Genomic DNA, 19,314 nt, shown 5'->3' on the forward strand with positions numbered 1-19,314 from the left:
AAGTATTGTACAATAAGCCATGGTATTAAGCCCTAAGAATCATAAGTAGTATCTATAATGGCATAACTGTGTGACCCTGGGCAATTTAACAGTTGTTTGCCTCAGTTTCCTCATTTGTAAAATGGGGATAATAATAGTAAGTACCTTGCATGGTTGTTGTGAGGATTGAATTGCCTGGCACATAATAAGCACTGTGTAAATGTTAGCTATTATTATTATTGGAGGAAGAAAGACCTAGGTTTAAATACTTTTTTTTTTTGATGTTCAATAAGTTTATTGTCTTAACCTGAAAATCTTCATAGAAAATTACAGATTTTGATATTTTAACTATCAGCTGCCTGCTCCTGGGCTCTGAAGAAACTCGCCTTCTTCTGAGCAACCCGATCTTTCTTCTGGGCAAGGGACATTTTGGGGGTGGTTCCATCTTTTCTTTTTAACTTCTCTCTTGGGTTTCTTTTCATACACTGGATTTTCCTGTATACCAGCATGAGCTTTCTTGTACATTTCCTCCATCATGTCAGGAGTTATGTTGTTCTTTATGTACTGTGAGAATTGCTTTTTATATGCATCTTCATCTTCTTCCATGAGATAACGCATATAATCTGCAACATTTTGGCCCATGATGTGTTTACGATGTACTTCAGCATTGAATTCCTTGCTTTCCGAATCATACTCAGGCAAGCGTTTGGTACTGTGAGGAATAGACAGACCACCATCCACAGCTCCCTTAAGGGCCCCAAAGACTTTGTTTCCTGTGGTAGTTCTGGCAAGACCTGCATCCAGGTAGCATGTAAAAGCACCAGGCTGACCATCGATGCTTTCCACATTGTACTCATCTCCAGTCACTTCCACCTGACCTTCATAGATCTTGTCCATGCCAAATCTGTTAAGAAGCCTGCGGGCCAGCAGCAGGCCTGTGCAGTAAGCGGCAGCATAATTTGTCAGGCCAACCTTCACACCATACTTTGGTAATTCATGGGCATAAGCTGCACAGACAATCATATCCCCTTCTATACGGGCATTAAGCAATCTGGCAAATGATGTCCCTGTTGGTGACCCGGACGATCATGCGGTATTTCAGGGTGTTATACTTGTTCTTATCCTGGATCACTAGGCGTTTCCATGCATAATAATCTGTTTTCCCCTCTCACCTTCTCCAGAACTTCACTTGGTACCGCTTGAAGTAGGCCTTATTCTTTCCAACTTTAACAAACCCCATCCTGCCCAACGAGACCCGCACCCTCAGCACAGACCTCTTAAATACTTCTTGAAACACTAGTTGTTGTGACCCTGAGCAAATCATTTAACTTCATTGTATCTCAGTTTACCCAACTGTAAAATGAAGATTTGATGGCTTCTAAAGTCCTTTCTAGCTCTAAATTTATGATCTTATGAACTTTATCTATGAATAACAGAACCTTTCTTTTTATGGTATGTTTCCTGTATTCCTACAGGTAGGTTTTCACAAATTGTAGCATACAACAAACATTTATAGTTACAAAAGTACTTAATAAATGCTTTATTTATTCACTCAATAAGGTAAAGAAAAATTTGAACAGACAGTAGAACTGTGGTTAATTTTAAGGACTAACCTCAGCCCCAGAAGACTGATAAGACATACCTCCCTTCTTTCAGTAGAGAGATGGGGACTGAAAGAAAATTGTGACATATGCTATCATTTTTTTTGTGTCTGTTTTTGTTTTGTTTTTGTGTCTGTTGGTTTTGCTTAAACACTTTCTTTAGTAGCAAAGAAGGGTTCGATGGGGGTGCTATAGTTAGGGGAAATTAATTTTGGTATAAAAATAAAAAGCGACTAATGTTGCTTTTTAAGTGTTTTTTTTAAAGAATCTGAGGTGAGAAACCTTAGAACCTGGTGGGCATATTTTTTGTTGACTATATAAAAATTAAATAAAATTCATTCTTAAAGTTTTCCTCTAACAAAGTATCTTCTATACATAGGTCAAAATAATAAAAAATTCCTTGAGAGATGGAACAGTATCCATCCTCTCATTACTGCTTTCAAGCAAGCCAGGAGGCAAGGTTAAATCATTATTTTTTTTGGAGGGCAGTTGGGGTTAAGTAACTTGCCCAAGGTCACACAGCTAGTTTGTGTGTGTGTGACACAGAGTAGATTCAGCCTAGAGTTCAAATAGAAGAAGGGTCATCTCTAAATGTTCTTTTCTGTGGATCCCATTGTGCTAATCATAGCAAGGAACTAAACAGGAAAAACCAAGTAGATGGCTAGTTTTCAGACTGCCTGTGGTTATCCACAGAGCTAGTCCATGTGTGCTGTTTGTGTGTATGTGTGTATGTGTGTGTGTGAGAGACCTGGACACACACCAGCTCAAAACTGTATAGGAAGAGAAGGCTACATTGCATTTGGGAAACTGAACTGTGTTTTCAGTGATTCCTAAGCTATTCCTTGAAACAAAAACTCATTTTTTGAACACCAATAATCTTCCTCCTACATCGCTATAAATCAGTCTCTGCATAATCAGATGGTGAGTTGCCCTAAGGGCAATCAGACGACACGTGAAAGGTGAAATTAAAATACTGGTGAAAGCAGGCTATAGCGTATCACCACAGACGACTTAAAAGCACGAAGCGGCTTGGAAACACATATGCCTGGAAAGGTCAGGAGCCAATGTAGCAAACGCCCGGAAGGACATGTGGACAGCGGAGAGCTCCAATGGTTGGCAGCTCCCCAGCATTTTGGGGCGTTCTCCCTGCGGAGCGTTTCTGGGGGCCATCAACCAGGGCAGCTGAGGACGATGTTTGGTTGGGTCGCGATCCACTCTGTCGGAGGGACTATCCACATTGATGACATCACAGATCCATCAAAGTCAGTCTCACTCCCCTACCCCATCAGACCAGGAAGCCCCTGTGGGTGGTCACCGTCACCACACCGGGAGCTCCCTTAGGGTGGAGGGGCCCTGTGTCTTCGGCTTCCCCAGTCACCCTTCCCATGGTGGTGACCGACAGCCTCTGCCCCCTTTCTCAAAGCCCTTCGAGGGGACCCAGGGGGCCAGGCTCCCCCTCTCAGCCACCGCGCCATGCCCCTAGTCTAGGCGGATGGAGGTTGTGAGGCCCAGAAAGCACAGAGCACTGTGAGGGAGGCCTCCCAGAAAGCACAGAGCACTGTGAGGGAGGCCTCCCAGAAGACGGGGAGGGGACCCCAGAGGGTGGGCAGATCCGACAGAAGCCGCCCGCTTCCAACAATGAGGGAGGCCGCCTGCCCTCTTTTCCGCTTCACCCTAATTCCGCTTCAGGGCCGATTTGCTTTTATAGCGACCCAAATGTAAGCTGATGAAATCACAGTTGGAGTTACTCCGACTCCCTTCAACATGGGCGGAGCCCCTCTCAAGACTACAATTCCCGTGATCCCTTGGGGGAAGTGGGGAACGCGCCGGCGCGTGCGAGCGGTTAGTCATCCTTTCCAGTTCTCTACCTCCGCTCCCTTGGCGCAGGTCTTAGAGGGCGGGCGCGCGCGCGCGCCTGTACGTGTCTACGCGTTACGCAATACGCACTCGGGGCCTCACTCTCTCCGAGCCCCCGACGGCTTCTAGTGACTGGGAAGAGACCGGGAGACGGCAGAGTCGTGCCCGCGACACGCCGTGCGCGCGCCCTGGGAGACGCTGAAGGGAGTGTGTTGGTGTGTATGTGTAGGGGGGGGAGTTTTGTGTTTGTGTGTGTGTGTGAGTGTGAGTGTGTGTGTGTGTCAGGGGGCGGGAGCCCAGGTTGCCGGCCTACCGGGCAGCTGCAGTGAAACAAGGCGGGTTACGCGGGGGCTATAGCGACGGCTGCCGGGCTTCTTTCTGTCCATCTGATCGTCCGTCGGTCCGGGCCCGAACGGGACGATGCTGTGGTTCCAGGGCGCGATCCCGGCCGCCATCGCGGCGGCCAAGCAGAGTGGAGCAGTCTTCGTGGTCTTCGTGGCAGGTGAAGGGGTCATCCCAGGCCGCGGCAATCCCCCCCCCCCCCCCCCCCCCCCCCCCGCCCCTTCCCCCTCCGACCCCCCAAACCCCCGCGGCCCGTCCCCGGGCCCAGAGCCTGTGACGGCCCCTCCGCGAACGGCCCCCGCCTCCCCCCTCGGGGGGGACCCTTTTCTCCCGGAGAGACCCCTGCTTTTCACCCTGCTCGGTTAACTGCCCCGCCTCCCCAAATCTCCCAGAGTAGTGCCTCCACAAAGCTTGCATCCTCTCCCCCCACCCTGCTCCAGCCTGACTCCCCTTCTAACGCTGGGAGAGACTGAAGCAGCCTGCCTTTCTTTCCTCCCCACACCCATGACCCCCCAGTTTTCCCCGACCCCTTCTCTGCTCTTCCTGACCTAGACATCCTCAGCCTCTTGCAGCACTTTGGCCTCGTCCTGCTCCGACAAGTGCTGGGGCCGGTCCGCCTGCTCCGGCCTGGCCTTCCCCAGGAAGCGGCGGGGGCGAGGCTGAGAGCTGCTGCTGGAGGCTGTGTTCCCCCCCATCTCTGCTTCTCGGCCGCACCGGCCTCTTCCTCCATCCCTCCCGGCTGGCTGGGGCAGAGGAAATGTCATGTCCAGGAGCTTCGACCGGGGAAAGAGCTTCCATCCCCAGGAATTTCAGAATGCCCTCAGCTACACCCTTCATTTCATTTCAGAGACTTTGCATGGAGGCAGGGACGCACTGTTAGCTTAGTGATTATGTGCATAATGAGTTCTGGAAGGTCAGGAAGAAAGCTGTGTCATTGGTAAACAACAAAGAGAAACCACCTGATGAACTTAGTTACTGTTGTTAGTTTGGGGAGGCCAAAACTTTTGAGCAGTATAATGTGAAAGTATTACTCATGTAGAATGATTATTGTAAGGTAAGGTTTTTAAAAAAATCTTTTCTACTTTTTTTTTTAACATTGTATGAATCTTCAGGACTTCTTTCCTTTTTTTTTTTAAACCTCTCAGCCATTTGTCACAGTTGTAAATGTGACAACCAATTTTTTAAAAATTATGCCCATAGATTGCATTTCTCTGGCTTGTTTTCCTCCACATTCTCACATTTTATTGCTGTCATGCAGGTTTTCAGTGTGCCTTATACTAATCTCTGTTTTTTTCAGATTTGAATTATGTGGATCAGATCAGAATATCTGTGTCTACTGTTAGGCCAAGATTTATTAGTTATTTTTGTTTAATAGCATTGTATATCCATTTTCCCATTTCTCTTTTGGAGAGTATAATACAGCACCAAAATTACATTTGTAGCAGTGAAGATCAAGGCGGGAAAATAGGAAAAACATTATATTAAAGTCTGACTTTCCTGGGGAGATGAAGTTTCCTGTTTCTAAAATTTTTAGTTCTAAAGCTTTGGCAAATGGAATATATTTTAACTGAATTGGAATCGTTTTAATTGTCCTTCCATACTATGTTTTTGGAAGTTATATAGTGCCTAGCATTCTGGGTATACATAAATTAAAATAACTATTGTTGTAAGAAATGTGTCAGAAAAGGGGAAGTCATAAGGCACATAATTATTTTCACTGAAATGATACTTCACACTTCTGTAGTACTTTAAAGATTTCAAAGTATTTTCACATGCATTAATTTGATCTTTTCAGTAACCTATTATAAGTAGGCAAGGCAGATGTTATTAATCCCTCTTTTACAGATGAACAAACTGAGTCAGAAGTTAAGTAATAAGCATATAGTAAGTGGTAGAGCTGGAGCTTTAACCCTGGTCTTCTGACTTCATAGTCAACAATGTCAGTTTGATAGTATAGTTGAAGATTTAAATGGCTCTAATAATATAAAATCGAATAGTCTTTCTTTCACATTTAAAAATAAAATTACCTTTGGGGGTTAAACAGATTCTCAGCTTTGATTTTTAACTAGAAATTAAGTTTTTATAGCAGTTTTTGCAAAATGTACTCTTTTATTCCATAAGAGCACAACAATTTTGTGGAACAAATAGAGACTCCTCAAATAGTCACTTAAATGTTAAGAATTCCAGCATTCTGGAGTGTTAGAGTACTCATTGTTTGTTGACAACAAGCAAACAAATATCTTTTACAAGAAAATGCCCTCAGAGATAATGTTAGATTTAAAATGATGTTAGAAGTTGGGTTAGATTTAATTACATAAATAATTAGGAATCCAGTCAAATATTAATGAGATGTATTTATAATAGGACAAAATATCAAGTCTTTTGCTTAGGGGTTTTCTGTATACTGTATTCCTTTTTAAATTAACTTTATACTGATAAACACAATTTGCATTCATTTAGCATTGTGATAATGACTGTTTTGTTGGAAGGTTTGTACATAGATTATTGGCATTCTGACAGAGTGCTTATCTAATGACCTGTTTCAAAAAGCTATTGGCCTTCCTACAAGTACAGCAGATTAACCCTTTTGCCTAGTCTGGCCTTTTCAAAGTAGGATTTGTAGCTCCTCTGCAAATATACAGTGGAAGTAGGAAGGTATGCCACCAACAGCCCTCTGAAACTATGTCTATGACTTTGAAAATTCCAGTTAGGGTTCAGAGCTTACCTGGATTTCAGGCCATGATAGCAATATACATATTAAAATGGAAACGGTACTCAGACTATTGGAAAACTGGAAGGATATTTCCATAGCTTGAATTGAATCTTGGTCTTAGAGGCTCAGCTTCTGATTCACATAACCTTTTTCCCTATAAAGATTTTATACACAACTCATGCTTTTGACAAGTTTTCACGTGTTTCTTCTCTGAAGAAATCAGAGAATTGTTATTGTTATGCGACTAAGAGACTACTATGTTTCAACAAACTCTTTGAGATTTCCAGGGTATTTTAGAAGAATATAACAAAAAGAGTATGTGAAACTGCAAAAGAACTTTTTATTTTATACTTAGAAAAATTAATGAGTCCAGTAGAAGTGGCCTAGGAAGACTCTCTGAAGCCATTATGTCTGCTATTATGTTTACTAGCATAGTGATTTTAGGCAAATCATTCTTATCTGTAAAAGGAGGAAAAAAACCACACTTACCACTTTTCTACATTGTTGAGATTTTGAGTGAACAAATGTATAATTTTATTGAAGATTGTTGAGCTCCTTTAAAGAAAGATGTTATACGAATTCAGCATATTATTTTTTCAAAGCATTTTAAGTTCACAGTGCCTGTGAACTTTTTGTTTCTGTCATGCTTTTTCCTTTATATTTGAACATTTGTTTCAGGAAAATAACCTCAAAAATAACAGCACCTCAGTTTTAAAATACTCTTGAAATATATACTTTTTCCCTTAATATTTTATGAAGATTTCAGTTTTCAAATCTGGCATGAAAAGGCAGTCATGGCAATTATACTTTTTAAATGGCCTTTTTTCCCATTTCTTATCCCCAGAAAAAAAAATTTCACATGAATAGATTAGAATTTGGGATTAGTAGATTTTTAGGTTCTAAGAATTTTTTAAATGTTTTGCAGGTGATGATGAACAATCTACACAGATGGCCGAAAGTTGGGAGGATGAAAAGGTTACAGAAGCCTCCTCAGACAGTTTCGTGGCAATTAAAATTGATACCAAAAGGTTTGCTTACATCCTGATACTTTTTTCATTTTCAACTTTCCTAGTCATAGTTCTTGCAGGCTGTGATTCTGCATTATCATAGTATACTTTGGACTGTAAGAGTGTGGACTTGGTAGATATTAGATTTCTTTAACTGGCTAGGAAATTATGTCTAGTTACCTTTTCTAGATTCATTGGTACATAAGACTGAAACTGTTTAAAGTTTTAATGGTCTGTCAGAGTAAAACTGATTTAGCCAGATATATATATCTTGCGTTAAGTGCTTTTACATATTTATAGTTATATGCTATGTGCACTGATATCTCAATTAAGAAATACTCTGGGAACAAAAATGTTTTGACAGAGTTGTTGATGAAAGTTTTCAATTGTACTAGCATCTAGATCAGGGTCAGTAGTAATAGAGAAGTGGACTTAGGTACAAGCCTCTTCAGTTGGGCTGAGGCCCAGCCAAGATGAGGGACCATAGGTATTTTCAGGGCTTACATAGCTCAGGCATCTGTTTGTGAGTATGGAAGTTAATATCTACCCTGTAGACATATTCATTTTCTGTGGATATATGTGGAGAGACCCTCTTGAAAGGATGTTCCCCAGTTCTTGAGGAACAGCCTACTTTGACTGGAGGAGGAAAGAAGTGTTCCATGGAGATTTGTTGGCTAGGTGATCTGTGTTCTAAAATACATCCATTTGCTTGGTGTATTATTTCTGCAGCAGGTTATGAAGGTAATACAATATATTTTACTGCAACAAAATGCATCTTTGAGTTACATCCTCTTTGTTAATAGAAATGTTTTGCATAATAAGCATGCTTTCTCATATTGGAACTCTTTAAAAACGTGTCATTTATATATACATGGAAAATACAGCCTTTTAGCTAGATACTCCATTCCCTGACCTTGTTGGTTAATATATTTTATGGCATAGAAAATTGAATAGTTGATTATTTCTTAAATTTTGCAGCTTTTCAATGACATCCAATAGTATATTGTATTTAAGTATTGAAATAAAGTTAGGGAAGAAGAACTGAAGTAGATTATCATATAGGATACTTGAAATTTAAATTAGATAACCAGCTGCAAGATATCTAGGTCCTTCAGATCTGTTTCTAAGCTAAAACTCAGTCTCATGCTTTTGAAATCTGTTTCTAGTTATTTTTGACAGCTTAATTTTAGAGACTAACACTAATAGTATCATAGGATTTAGAGATGGTCAGGACCTCAGAGACTGTCTAGTCTTAATTACCTCATTTTATAGATCTGGTAACTAAGTCATCAAGAAGTTAGGTGATTTGTGAAATCACAAAGATAGTGAATAGTAGAACCAAGATTTTCTGACTGTAAATCCAGTGCTCTTTCCCTTAAACCATATGACTTCTCTCCATGATGATTTTGAGGCATTGATAATAATGCTGTCTGGAAATGGAAATTGAACTGTTGTGCAAACCTTGTTATTATTGGGATTGGGAGAAATTGTACCTTGGAAAGAAATTAATGCTTTGGGTGACTTTCCATTACCTCTTAATATAACTATTCCTTATATTTAAAAACTGGCTCCATTGATGTTCACAGCCTCTGTAGGATTGACTGGTGGGTTTGTAAAATATTAAAATGTTAGGTATTTTCTGCTTCCCAAATAAAAAACTGGAAATTAAAATGATGTTGAATGGCAGTAATTGTTGGATCTATCAAATAAAAGCTTTGAAAATGAAACAGACTGTAGAGTTCTTAGAAAAGAATTAATTTGTTTTTGGAAGCGGTCACTTTAATCAGTCAAAACCTGTTGTTTTGAGGAGAGGTCTTTGATACAATTCAGCGCTGTCACATACCAAACCAGTTGTTGGTCTGTGATTATATTCATTTGAAAAAATGCTATAAATCACTCCCAAATTAAATGTAATAAGATTGGTGTTCTTTTTCTTTTAGTTGATTGATGTATCTTGGAAAAATAGATATGGTTAGGATAATTCATAAACTTGAAATCTGAAAGGGATCTTACAAAATCTGGTCCAGCTTCTTTGTGTTGCAGATAGGAAATAGTGGCCTAAAAGTTCAGTTTTTGCTTAAAAGTACATAGGTCATAAGCACAGCCAAGCTTCAGCCCAAGTCCTCTGGTTGAAATCTAGTGTTTTTTTCCATTAATAAGTCTTAATTAAAAATCTAGTACTTGGAAAATATTTGTTAACAATCTATTGACTATGTTTGGTTTTGTTTTACAGTGAAGCATGTCTACAATTCTCACAAATCTGTATCCTTTGAATGGAGAAAAGTTAAGTTGTATAAGTTTGAGAAGAATAAACAACCTTAATGAGTTGTATAGTTTATAAAGAATTCATGTATTTTTGTTTATGGTGATATACCTAATATTTAAGATAATAACAGTGAAATCATGAAAGTTATAGTGCCAGTTTCATTGGGTGACATTCTGTGGGTGTCAGGAAAGCCAAGCAAGGGTACCTGGTTGTAGTTTTTAGAAGATGCTTCCAAGGTGGATATACAGGGAAGAGAATGAAGAGGCCAGTTGTCAGGAGAACAGAAGCAGTACACTTGACCTATTTACTCAGAGATACGGTCCATTAAATCATACATCTTTATAGGTACAGGATTATAATTTGATTTGACTAAGGATACTTTATAAAAGCAGATTAGTTAAGTTAGCCCCACCCCCTTATGTTTGTAGCTGAAGAGACTGAGGCCCAGAGACAGGAGTGATTTGCCAATGGTCATACTAGTTTAGTAGTAAGTGGCAGTTAAAATGGAACTGCCCTTATCATTTTTTATATACTATCAGTGTTTTATAAACATAATCAATTGTTTCACAACATGAATTTGTTAGCCTTTATTTTATGACACAGATCCTGTAGTATGTGTCCCATCCAGTTTCTTTATAGGAGACAGTGGAATTCCCTTGGAAGTAATAGCAGGAAGCATTACAGCAGAGGAGCTTGTTAACAGAATTCACAAAGTCAGACAGGTAAGAGGCAGTAGAATTATACTTTCCATAAAAATAAGAAAATGCTGTAGCAGTGGTTCTTTTTTACTCAGTATAGAAATGCTTTTGAAGCCCTGTACCATATTCAGGACCAGCCAGTTATGTTGAACTTTGAAGATATGTAACCTGAAAGCAGCAATAAACCTTATTTTATTTTTGCAAGCTGTTCTGTGAAGCAACCTTTAAAAATACTGATGCCTGTATGCAACAGAAGTGTGGCTGTTGTGTCACTCCATTCTCCGTTTTTGCCTCTGCTTCTCCTTTCCCCATGGTTCTAGTACTGCATGCTCTATGTTTTTACTTCCTTCCTGTAAAAAGTCATGTTTGTTCTTTACTCTTACTGCTTTCTGTTGAAATGAAGAGAAACTGTCTGAGCAAGTGAATGCTACATTTATGTCAGTGTTTTCTTTAATTTTAAGATTAATTTAAGTGAAACTCAATGTTCTCTTTAAATGGTCTTCTTTCTATGCTGCAACAAACAGCAAAATTATCTGATATAGTTATGGCATAATTTATAATTAGAGATTATAGATTTATTTGTTTAAGCTAGTTTAATTTTGTTGTAGGAGGTCTTGGCACATGCCTTCATCCTGCATAATAAAAATCATCTTGGCTCACATTTCAGGCTTATCTATTAATACAGGCTTAGAGCATTATGTGTTGATTAAATTCTCATTTGTTTTTCCCCAGATGCATACACTAAAAAGTGAAGCATCGGTTGGAATTGGGAGCCAATCAGCTAATCTAGTTTCTAACCCTTGTTCTTCTTTTGAACATAACAACACTTCAGAAAATTCTCAAGTCAGAAATGTAGAGCTTTGTGAAACACCATCCACATCTCCTGATACACAGTCAAGCATTTCTATAGGTAACTTTAATATTGCTACTGTTGGACATGCCCATCCAATTCAGATAATAGTACTGTATAATGAGTAATGTCTTTTAAAAAACCCCAGTTCTACTATAATTACCTAAATGGCTGAAGATAGCTACAGGATAAGAAGTCTTAATTCAGATAGGTAAAATTCATTCATTTCAAAAAATGTGTGTTATACCATAATTCAGAAGATTCCATCACTACTTTTTTTATTTTTTAAGTTTCCTCAGCTGTGTGAACTGTGAAATGACTGATCATATGGGAGATAAGAGGTATAAGTTCAAAAGAGAATATCAAAAGGTATAAAGGGAAGTTTGTACATTTTTTAAATTCTTGGTGGTTCTGAATAGAGGCAATTATGCTTTCATCCCTGAATATATTTTTTAAAAAGTAACATAATGGAACATGCCTTTTGTTTTAAAATGGCATGTGTATGACTAAATAAATTTAGAAGTTAGAATTATAGAATGTAATAGTTGGAAGTGAACTTTATCATTTAGTCCTGCTTAATCCATTCTCCAACATAGCTGATTGTTGTCTAGCATCTGCTTGAACATTTCTGGTGATAGGGTGAGTGATAGCATAATTACATGAGGCAGTTTGTTCCTCATCCTTGAATATATCTTCTCCCTCAGGGAGGGAGCCCCAACCCTCCTCAGCATTAGTTAGATTTTATATATTCTCTGTTTCACCCCTCCTCTTACCACCCTTCCCACTCCCACCCTCACCGTTAGATTGTGAGGTTCTTAGTAGAATATCTTTTTTCTATCTTCATCAGTGTTTAACACCTTGTATAGAGTATGTTATTAATAATATTAATATTTGTTTAATTGATTTGGATAGTTTTAATTGTTAGAAAATTCTTGGAAATTTTCTTCCTTCTAACTTCCTGCTTTCTCCCAGGACAAGATAGAACCCAAGTTCATTAATAACATCCTAGGTCTAAGATACCACGCTCTCTTTTAAAAAAGAATTTTATTGATGCTTTTTGTTTTTATTTCACCTACATTTCCTGTATTTATCCCTCATCATATATCCTTCCCCACCCCCAAAGAGCCATCCCCTAAAACAAAAAGGAAAAAACCAAGCTTAGTAGATTCAACCGACACATCAAATCAAATCTGACATTATATGTAATGTTCTGTACTTATGACTCTCACTTCTGCAAAGAAGGAAGATGGTACATTTTCATAGCTCTTCTTTGGGGCCAAGCTTGGTCATTATAATTTCACAACATTTCATTTTGATTGTTTTTCTTTCCATTTACATTGTTGTCATTGGGTATATTGTTTTACAGGTTCTGCTTACTTCACAGTTCATAACCTTCCCAGTTTTTTCTATTCATCGTAGTCATTGTTTCTTATGATGCAGTGATATTCCATTACGTTTATGTACCATAATTTGTTTAGTCATTCCCCAGCTGATAGTATACCTTTCTTACACCGTAGCTGAAATGAACCTTTGCTTTTTTGGATGCCGTGTCACACTGCTACATTATTAAGCTCACTGACCATTGAAACCCCCAAATCTCTTGTAGATAAGCTGCAATCTAGCCATGCTGCACTTGTCTTTTACTTGTGAAGTTGATTTTTTTTTTCTGTCATTCAATGTGTTAACTATTCCTTCTAACTTTTTATCATACAAATTTTATAAGTATACCATTTATGCCTTTATGCAGTTCACTGGTAAAAATGCTAAGCAGAATCTAGCGCAGATCCCTGGAGCATTCAACTGGAGGTCTCTTTCCAAGTTGACGTAGAACTGTTAATGACTACTTTTTGGGTCTGGTGATTCAGCCGTGTCAGAATCTACCTAACTATCCTGTCATCTGGCTCACATCTTTCCATCCATTAGTAGTTATGATATGAAAACAAGAATATTGATTAAAAAAAAAAAGAATAGGTATCGCAGTGAATAGAGCACCGATCCTGGACTCAGGAGGACCTGAGTTCTAATCTGGCCTCAGAAACTTAATACGTACTAACTGTGTTGCCCTGGGCAAGGCATTTAACCCCAATTTCCCTGTCTTCCCCCTCCAAAAAGCAAAAAAATAAAAATAAAATTATCTTGGATCAGATGTTTTCCACGACCATGTCTGATTCTAACATCTTGGGGGTGGCTAAGTGGTGCAGTGAATAGAGCACCGGCCCTGGAGTCAGGAGAACCTGACTCCAAATACAGCCTCAGACACTTAACACTTACTAGCCGTGTGGCCTTGGGCAAGTCACTTAACCCCAAATGCCCATCCCTCCTCCCTCCAAAAAGCAAAAAAAAAAAAAAATAGGTCACACCAGACTAATTTATATTTTTTGACAGTGTTACTAGACTGGGTGAGACATTTGCCCTTTAATCCTGCTGTGGCTCTTTTCCATAATCTTTGGAATATCAATAATTAGGTTTTAGCAATCATATTTATCAATTCTTTCTGGACCCTGAGATGTTTTTCTTCTGAACTTGGTGACTTGAACTCATTAAGGACAGTTAGATGGTTTCTTTTTTTTTTTTTTAAAGCAATTGGGATTAAGTAACTTGCTCAAGGTTACACGGCCAGTTATTTCTGGGTTGGTGCTAAGTATCAGAGTCCAGATTCGATCCCAGGTCATCCCGACTCTGGGGCCGGTGCCTCTTACTCTCTGAGCCACCTGGCCGCCCCTTGAAATTATTCTTAAAAGACCATACCGTATTTTTTATGTTCATATTCTATTAGTTACCTTGTTTTTGTCTTTTTATGATAGTAGTTGCTTATTAAGTTTCCTATGTAATAATGTTGGTCTCTTTAAACAGCTCTTCTTTCTCACTGTAGTTTCTTCAGCTTCATTTTTTGAGAGCTTCTCTTTTCTTCTGGGCTGACTCCCCTATATGAATTTTGGTCTGTAGGATCCTACCTGTACTTTGTCCAGTGCATTAGAAGTCTATTCTCCAAAAATCAAGGGTTAGCGTCAGAATATGTCTACCTTTCATCATCATCTCTGTCACAAAATGTAAGATGGAGTGGTCATTTCACCCTAAGGTGCCTATCATTTCTGCTTCACCAGACTAGCATTTCCCCTCCTTGGTTCCTCAACCTATTGAAAGAACAAATTGTCATTAAGGCAGGCCAAAAAATTATTAGTTGCTCTGCTTTTGGTAGAAGGAAATCTCTAGAAAATAATCTAGATAATCAGTATCTCCTATCATTACTATATCATATCTCTGTGAAAGGTTTGTGATGTTTCCCAGTTCTCTCATTTGTTTTCTTGTTGTGTCTAGGTAGTCTATAGTATATATATATATATATTTTTTTTTGAGGCCATCAGGGTTAAGTGACTTGCCCAGGGTCACACAGCTAGTAAGTGTCAAGTATCTGAGGCCAGATTTGAAGTCAGTTCCTCCTGACTTCAGGGCCAGTATTCTATCCACTGTTGCCCTTCTACAGTATATTCTGATGAAACTGTCACATCCAGTTCTGCCTCCATTGATCTTCACCATGCTTACTCCCTCTAGTTCCAAGATTTATCAAACATGAATATATTTTACATTATTTTTTTTTGAGGGGGGAAGGCAAGGCAGCTGGGGTTAAGTGACTTCCTCAAGGTCACACAGCTAGTACATGTCAAATGTCTGAGGCTGGTTTTGAACTCAGGTCCTTCTGACTCCAGGGACGGTGCTCTATTTATTGTGCCACCTAGGTGCCCCATAAATATATTTTAATTTATAAGCCCATTAGGCCCCTTCTTCCCTACCCTTTACCTGTCCTGTTTCTTTTGAATAAAATATTCCCTGTCAGTACCATAGTTTGTTTGTAATGAGTCCTAAGTCTTAGTGAAATATCTGAAATTGAATTTGCCCCCTCAGATTAGAACCTTTGTTTCATCTTGCTTATTAACTGTACTTGTTCATTTGTATATAGACATTTGCATATATTCCTTTCTGGAATTTATTTCTTACAAGTTTAGAGCATCCCTATTCTATTTTTTCTTCCTCCATTGTGCTCTGTATAGCTCATCTGGTCAATATAAATAAGGAAATTTTCTCGATTTCCCATCATTCAGTATAATGGTCTTTTGATCACATTTGTAAATTGTAAACAAATATATGTTTACCAGTCTTTCTTTGATGTACTCCATTCTGAATACCATCATGCCTGTATTTAAAGCTGTAGTCTAGAAATCCAAGTCTTAATTTCAGACCACATCTTTTTAACCAGCTGTGCACCTTCCAAATCAAACTTTTCTTTCTGAAATAGTTGTCAGATCAGCGACAGCAGTGAAAATACCACTTATGCCAAAGTTCTTCAGTTTTTTGCCTAACACTTTAAAGTCCTTAAAAACGTGTTCAAATTCATTGAGAAACAATCATTAATATATATCAGCATGAATCACCAGAAGTATGAATGAATGAGTGAAAAAACATTTATTAAGCATTTACTATGTACCAGGCACTGTGCTAAGTGCAGGAAACACAAATATAAAAAGCCAGTTCCCACTTTCAACAGCAGATGACAGCATGGCATAGGTCATTGACTCAGTGGGATACGAAGGTCTGAGGTCCAGAGACAATTGGATATAATGGGCTAGGTGGTCTTGCATCCATTTTTTCACTAATCATGACAACATGGTCTCAGTGTGGGAGTTCCAAAAACGAGTAGATTAATTTCCCCAAAGACTGAAGGAATCCATTCAGCTAAGTCTTGAAAGTGTCTGTGTCATAGCCTAGACACAAGCTCAGGAAACAGAGCAGACTTTTGTTGTTATTGTTGATCTCAATGCCCCTCTAAACTGAGACTGCAGCCACTATAACTTAGCTCCTGCTGGGATGTTTACTGGATGATACCTCACTTGACATACCTTGGATTCCCATTCAACATTTATTGAATGCCTCTTATGTGCAAGGCACTGGACAGGGGACTGGGGATACAAAGAGGAAAACAAGAAATAGTGGTTACCTTTAAGGAGCTTATATTCAACAGTAGAATACATTATGTAAATGGATATATTAGTTAGAAGATAATTGAGAAGGCAGGAAGCACTAACAACTAGAGAAATCAAGAAAAGCTTTCTGTAAGAGTTTTTAATGAAGCTAATGGTTATTAGACTTGTGAAGAATATATACACATTCATACTTGAGGGGTCCTGCAAAGGACTGGAGATTGGTAAAATATTAAGTTTGGAGAGAAGCAAATTGGACAGTTTGGGCAAAATGAATATAGGAGAATAATATGAAATCAGTCTGGAAAGGTTGTTTGTCATCAGTCTGTGGGGCTTTAGTGCCAGGATAAGAAATTTGCAACCATCAGGATCACCAGAAGATTTTTGAGCAGAAGAGTGATGCACTCAGATTGATATTTTAAGATTATTGTTTTGGAAGCTTTGTAGATGATTGATTGGAGAAGGGAAAGACTTTAAACAGTGGGACAGCTAATAAGAGTTTACTGCAATCTTTCAGGCAGGCAATGATCCAGGCCTAATCTAGGGTGGCAGCCTTAGGAGTGGAGAGAAGGAAATGAAGATGTATGTTCCTCTCATGGATTGCAGAGTTTCATGTGACCTCTTTCCATTTCTCTTGTCATGTTATTTCATATTTTTTTCCTCTTTTTACAATGATAATTTTGTTTCCCTTTTTTTGGGGGGAAGGGGGTGTGGCGCAATGGGGGAGGAGACTTCATTCTCTAATAAGCCAGACAGTAAAAAGCATTTTTCTTTTCTTGGAAGACGACTAGCCGTCACTCTGATTATAGATAACTATATGGCTGCGGCAGGGAGGCAAACATTGAGCATTTTATGTAGGTCTCTGTAAATTCTTGCTCTTTTTTTTTTTCTGGAAGATCCTCAGCCCTTTGTTATTCTTCCTAGTAGCTCTTTTCCCCAATTGCTGTGGTACATGTCTGTGTGGGTCTTCTACTCTGGAGTTGTTTACCTTCTTCACCTCAGTGTCTTCTCACTTTGTTAGCATTTTTTTCATTCTCCTCTCCCTCTTGCCCAAGTGAAGTAATTTCCTTCCGCTTAAGTTCTCCGTTCTCGAGAATATACACTCATCTCTGACCCTCAGAATTCACAAATTGTCCACATTTCATTCATAAAATTATTTTCCTCTCCACCTGGCCTCTCCCTTAGTTTGGCAGTGCAGTATGGCATTTGAACAATTTTCTGAGCTAGGTTGACATTGATGAACATTCTTTGATTATAGGGCATAGTTTCACAGATTCTTAAGAGTTGGAGAAGACTAGCATGAATACCAAAAACATGAATTCCCTAAGTAATAGATTTTGGTCAAGGCACTTTCAGCGTCTGTGAGTTTCACTTTCTTTTCCTTGAAAAGAAGGGGTTGGTTTCTTTTACTCTGAATTTTATGAAACTTTAACTCTCAACAAGTATTTGTCCGACCTCTTCTTGAACATTTTCAGGGATTCTTTAATTCTTAAGAATTGACCTAGGGCAGCTAGATGGTGCGGTGGATAGAACACTGGCCTTTTGGGCATAGTTCCAAATTGTTCTCCAGAATGGCTGGATCAGTTCACAACTCCACTAACAATGTATTAGTATTCCAATTTCCCCACAGCATTTATCGTTTTCTTGTTTTCATGTTACCCAATCTGATAAGTGTTATGTGGTACCTCAGAGTTGTTCTAGTGATTTAGAGCATTTTTTTCATATAACTATAGATAGCTTTAAATTCTTCATTTGAAAAGTGCCTGTTCACATCCTTTGACCATTTATGAATTGGGAAATATCTTGTGTTCTTATAAATTTGACTCCGTTCTCTATATATTTTAGAAATGAGGCTTTATCAGAGATACTGATTGTGAAAATTGTTTTCCATCTTTCTGTTTCCCTTCTAATCTTGGTTGCCTTTACTTTGTTCATGCAAAAACTTTTCAATTTAATTTAATCGGAATTATCTGTTTTGCATTCCATAATGTTCTCAGTCTCTTATTTGGTCACAAATTCTTCCCTTATCCATAAATCTGACAGGTAAACTATTCCTTGCCTTCCTAGTTTTTTTATAATATCAATCTTTATATTTAAATCGCATACCCATTTTAACTTTATCTTGTTATACAGTGTAAGATGTTGGTCTGTACCTAGTGTCTGCCATACTGTTTTCTAGTTTTCCCACAATTTTTGTTAAATAGTGAGTTCTTATCCCAGAAACTGGAGTCTTTGGGTTTATCAAACAGTAGATTACTGTAGTCATTGACTACTGTGTCTTGTGTACCTAACCTATTCCACTAAGCTACCCTTCTATTTCTTAGCCAGTACCAGATATTTTTGATGATTGTTGCTTTATAATACAGTTTAAGATCTGGTATGACTAGGCCACCTTCCCTTGAATTTCTTTTCATTAATTCCCTTGATATTCTGAACCTTTTATTCTTCCAGATGAATTTTGTTATTATTTTTTCTAGTTTTATAAAATAATTTTTTGGTCGTATGATTGGTATAGCACTAAATAAATAAATTAATTTAGGTAGAATTGTCATTTTAATTATATTAATTCAGCCTACCCATGAACAATTGATATTTTTCCAATTATTTGTGTAGAAAATGTTTTGTAATTGTGTTCATGAAGGAACTCAAAATTTTACTTTAAAAAATGTTTAAAATTGTCTTTACATGTAATTGGAAAAAATAAAATACTATTTAAAAAGACATTTTGTTACGAAAAAAAATTCTACTCTAGAATTTTTGTTAGAGGTCATCAAATTAACTGCCTTTAGTTTCCTCAAATATTTTCTCTCCTTTTGAAAATTAAGATAGCATTTTCCTCCTTATAATGTTCTAATACCTCTACCACTCCCCTTGATTTCTTAAAAATTATCAGTAGTATTTCCTACATCTGCAGGTTTTTTCAGTCTCTTAGATGTGATTTCTCTGGGATTGAATAATCTGAATTTTAAAGAAGTGATTACTATTGCCTTCCAAATACTCTTGGCCTAAAATTCCATTTTAATGA

The 19,314-nt window shown here is 38.4% G+C and overlaps 1 protein-coding gene and 1 pseudogene across 3 annotated transcripts in view; one reads left to right on the forward strand and one right to left on the reverse strand.

The window, feature by feature from the left end:
- Positions 1-308: 308 nt before the first annotated feature.
- Positions 309-1,234, reverse strand: LOC138146068 (large ribosomal subunit protein uL18-like; annotated as a pseudogene).
- A 1,358-nt stretch (positions 1,235-2,592) lies between these two features.
- The window catches only part of UBXN4 (UBX domain protein 4), a 37,275-nt gene continuing 20,553 nt past the window's right edge, over positions 2,593-19,314 (forward strand). Inside the window, exons 1-5 of one of the 3 annotated variants that reach the window (XM_069067846.1) lie at positions 2,593-2,842; positions 7,418-7,520; positions 9,733-9,761; positions 10,369-10,487; positions 11,196-11,373. In XM_069067846.1, coding sequence (XP_068923947.1) covers positions 2,821-2,842; positions 7,418-7,520; positions 9,733-9,761; positions 10,369-10,487; positions 11,196-11,373 — 451 coding nt within the window. In that variant the 5' untranslated portion in view covers positions 2,593-2,820. Of the gene's footprint in view, positions 2,843-3,537; positions 3,940-7,417; positions 7,521-9,732; positions 9,762-10,368; positions 10,488-11,195; positions 11,374-19,314 lie in introns of those variants that run through there. The other 2 variants (XM_069067847.1, XM_069067845.1) reach the window with 2 other exon arrangements.

Source organism: Petaurus breviceps, unplaced genomic scaffold (assembly GCF_028583685.1).
Source record: "Petaurus breviceps papuanus isolate PSGF00001 unplaced genomic scaffold, PetGlider_PUasm1.0 90752, whole genome shotgun sequence".
Classification (NCBI taxonomy): Eukaryota; Metazoa; Chordata; class Mammalia; order Diprotodontia; family Petauridae; genus Petaurus; species Petaurus breviceps.